Raw genomic sequence first — 2622 nt, 5'->3', positions numbered from 1 at the left:
CGGCTGGGCCGGTGGCCGAAGGTTCGACCAGAGCGGGGGGTGCTGCAGGGGGTGCTGCAGGGGGGTGGGGTGCCCTAGGGACTCAGAGCAGAAGAGGGGCAGGGACTCTGGGCTGGCGGCCGAGGATGGGGGTGGGCCTGGCCCTAAGGGCCCCCAAGGGCCCCGCCGGGCTGCCCGGGCTCTGGGCTGAGTTGCAGCTGGGGGCAGGGTGGAGGGGCTCTCCCTGGGGACCCAGTCCGTGCCCCATGGCGACTGGAGTGGACTCAGTGCGTCTCTGGGCGCGTGGACCCTACCTGCATGGGCCCCCACATAGTGTCTCCAGCCGATGGGCAGGGCCGAGGCTCGGGGCGTGTCCTGGGGCTGTGGGACCGGGTCCCCGGAGCAGGTGGCTGGAGTCCAGGTGGAGGCGGGCAGAGCTGGTCCCCTTTGGGCTCAGGCTGGCTGCTCAGGCCTCTCCGGCCTCTGCCGAGCCGCCGTCCTCGGCAGTCCTGGGCTCAGAGACGCCTCACCCGGCCTCTGCCCTGTCCCTGCTCGGCATCCTTCTTGCACATGTGTCAGTGTCCTGGGCCCCTGTGTGAGGACACGAGGCACGTCGAGTCAGGCCCACCCACGCCAGTGCAGGCCCACCCTGCCTCTGTCTGCAGTGCCCCACCCCACTTTCCGTCCAGCCCAGGTTCCGGGAGGGGGCAGGGATGCTGGCCAGCCCGGCCCGGGCACCAGCCGGCGTGCAAGCCCGTCTCTCCGTGCAGCCGCCTTGGTCGTGGGGCCTCACCCCCCTCATCGGCCTGCAGGGAGCAGCGACACCTCCCTGTCCGACTGTCCCAGACTGGGCTGCCTGGGAAGCTGGCTCCCGTGAGGGTGGGGGTCTGTGGGCTTGCCGGGGTCCTCGCGGAGAGCTGCCTCAGGCCACCCTAGCCCGTGTGCGCCGGTCGCCGCCTCCCACCTGCCCTCCGGCCTGTCCTGCCCAGCCCGTCCAGGCTCCAGGGACCCACAGCACACGGGCGTCCCCTCTGCGGGGCATGATGTGCATGTGCTGGGAGAACCCAGGCTTCTGTGTCCTTTTTTATCCCCGTGGAGTCTGGCCCCAGGTGCGGCTGAGGCCGGGCGGGCCCAGGCCTTGGGTCTCGGGCCCTCCGCCTTGTGCTGGCCCTGCACAGCGGGGGCCCTCTGGCTCAGCCCCGAGCTCAGGCTGGCTGTGCCACCTCCCCGTGGTCCCTCCGGGGCATGTCCCCTCTGCCAGTGCCCGCCCCTTTGCCACACGTTCCTCCACCAGTCGCCTGTCATGGTCCCCGAGCTGGCAGAGAGCCAGCCTGACTGGAGGCCGTGAGCGCGCTGTGACAGCCCAGCACAGGAGGAGGGGGCCGGGCCTGGCTGGGCTGTCCGCCACGGGCCTGTGGCAGGCCTGCTGCTCCCGAAGGAGGGCGTCCCCGATGATCTTCCCACCCGACTGGAGCCATGGTGTGGGCCTGGCGTCTGAGCACAGGCCTCGGGGTCTCTGCCCTCTGTCCTTCAAGGTCACCGGCTCACCTGCCTTCACCGCTCGCGGCCTCTCTTCTGCAGACCCTGGTGGACGGGTGCCCACCACGCGCCGTGCCCGGGGCTCCCCGGGCCCTTGGATGGTGGCTCAGGCAGGGACTGAGCTGCAGGGACCCCTGCCCGGGACCCCACACCTTCGTGAAAAGCCCAGCGTCTCTCCCTGTGGTCGCCGTGGACTCTCACGAGTGGGGGAAGGAGTGCCCGTGAGCCGTGCCCGCACCGCGCTTCGTCCCTCCTTTGGCCCCCCTTGCTTGTGGCCGAGATGACCCCTGTCACGGCTTGTCCTGCTGGACGGGACGTGTGCCGCCCGCCCTTGTGCCTGGTGTTGGCGGCTGTCCTCATCCCTGCGGCCATCACTGCGACCCGGCTGAGGCCACGAGGGGCCCTGGGCATCCTGGACTCCTGTGGGAAGGACGCGGCAGTGGCAGGCACTGGGCCCAACATCTGTGCTCGTCACTCCCGCCAGGGGAAAGGTTCCTGTCCTCGGGGGTTCCTGGCACAGGACATGGGGTCCTAGTGGCTTGGCCCCAGTTCCTGCTGCTCGATGCCCCCAGTGCGGTGGGATTCTAGTGGCACACGTCCCCGCCTGGCCTGTCGCGAGGGTCTGTAGGCTCAGGACACCCTGGCCATGGTCAAGGGGGCTTGTCGGCTACCTGCAGCCCAGTCTCCTGCCGTGGAGATAGCTCTCTCCGACTCAGGTGGGGGGGTCCAGGCCCTACCACATGATGGGACTTTCCTGGCTCTGCCTGATGTGGGGGACTCTGCCAGTTGTGGGGGCACTCCCCGATGGGGGGGCTCTCCCGTCCCAGCCGGATATGGGGCTCCCGGCTCGAACTGATGTCCAGCTTCATACCGTGGGAAGAGCCTTTGGGGAGCTGTCCTGCGGTGTCAGCTCGGCCTCAGGGCCGTCACCAAGTCCTGTGTGGCACCGTGTGCTTTCAGAATGGTGGATGTCGGGGGACAGAGGTCAGAGCGGAGGAAGTGGATCCACTGCTTTGAGAACGTGACGTCCATCATGTTCCTGGTGGCCCTGAGCGAGTACGACCAAGTCCTGGTGGAGTCGGACAGCGAGGTGGGCGCAGCCGG

General features: G+C 69.3%; 1 protein-coding gene across 1 annotated transcript in view; it reads left to right on the top strand.

The window, feature by feature from the left end:
- Positions 1–2608, top strand: part of LOC103252789 (guanine nucleotide-binding protein subunit alpha-11) — a gene marked incomplete at its 3' end in the record, with an annotated part of 7857 nt that extends 5249 nt beyond the window's left edge. Inside the window, exon 4 of the mRNA XM_021709290.1 lies at positions 2479–2608. Within this exon, the coding sequence (XP_021564965.1) occupies positions 2479–2608 (130 nt within the window). The remainder of the gene's footprint in view (positions 1–2478) is intronic.
- Positions 2609–2622: the final 14 nt, after the last annotated feature.

The sequence above is a fragment of the Carlito syrichta genome, unplaced genomic scaffold (genome assembly GCF_000164805.1).
Source record: "Carlito syrichta isolate Samal-C Ts95f unplaced genomic scaffold, Tarsius_syrichta-2.0.1 Scaffold170444, whole genome shotgun sequence".
NCBI classification, from domain to species: Eukaryota; Metazoa; Chordata; class Mammalia; order Primates; family Tarsiidae; genus Carlito; species Carlito syrichta.
The sequence above is the reverse complement of the archived record's forward strand: the minus strand, read 5'-3'. Positions and strand labels throughout refer to the sequence as shown.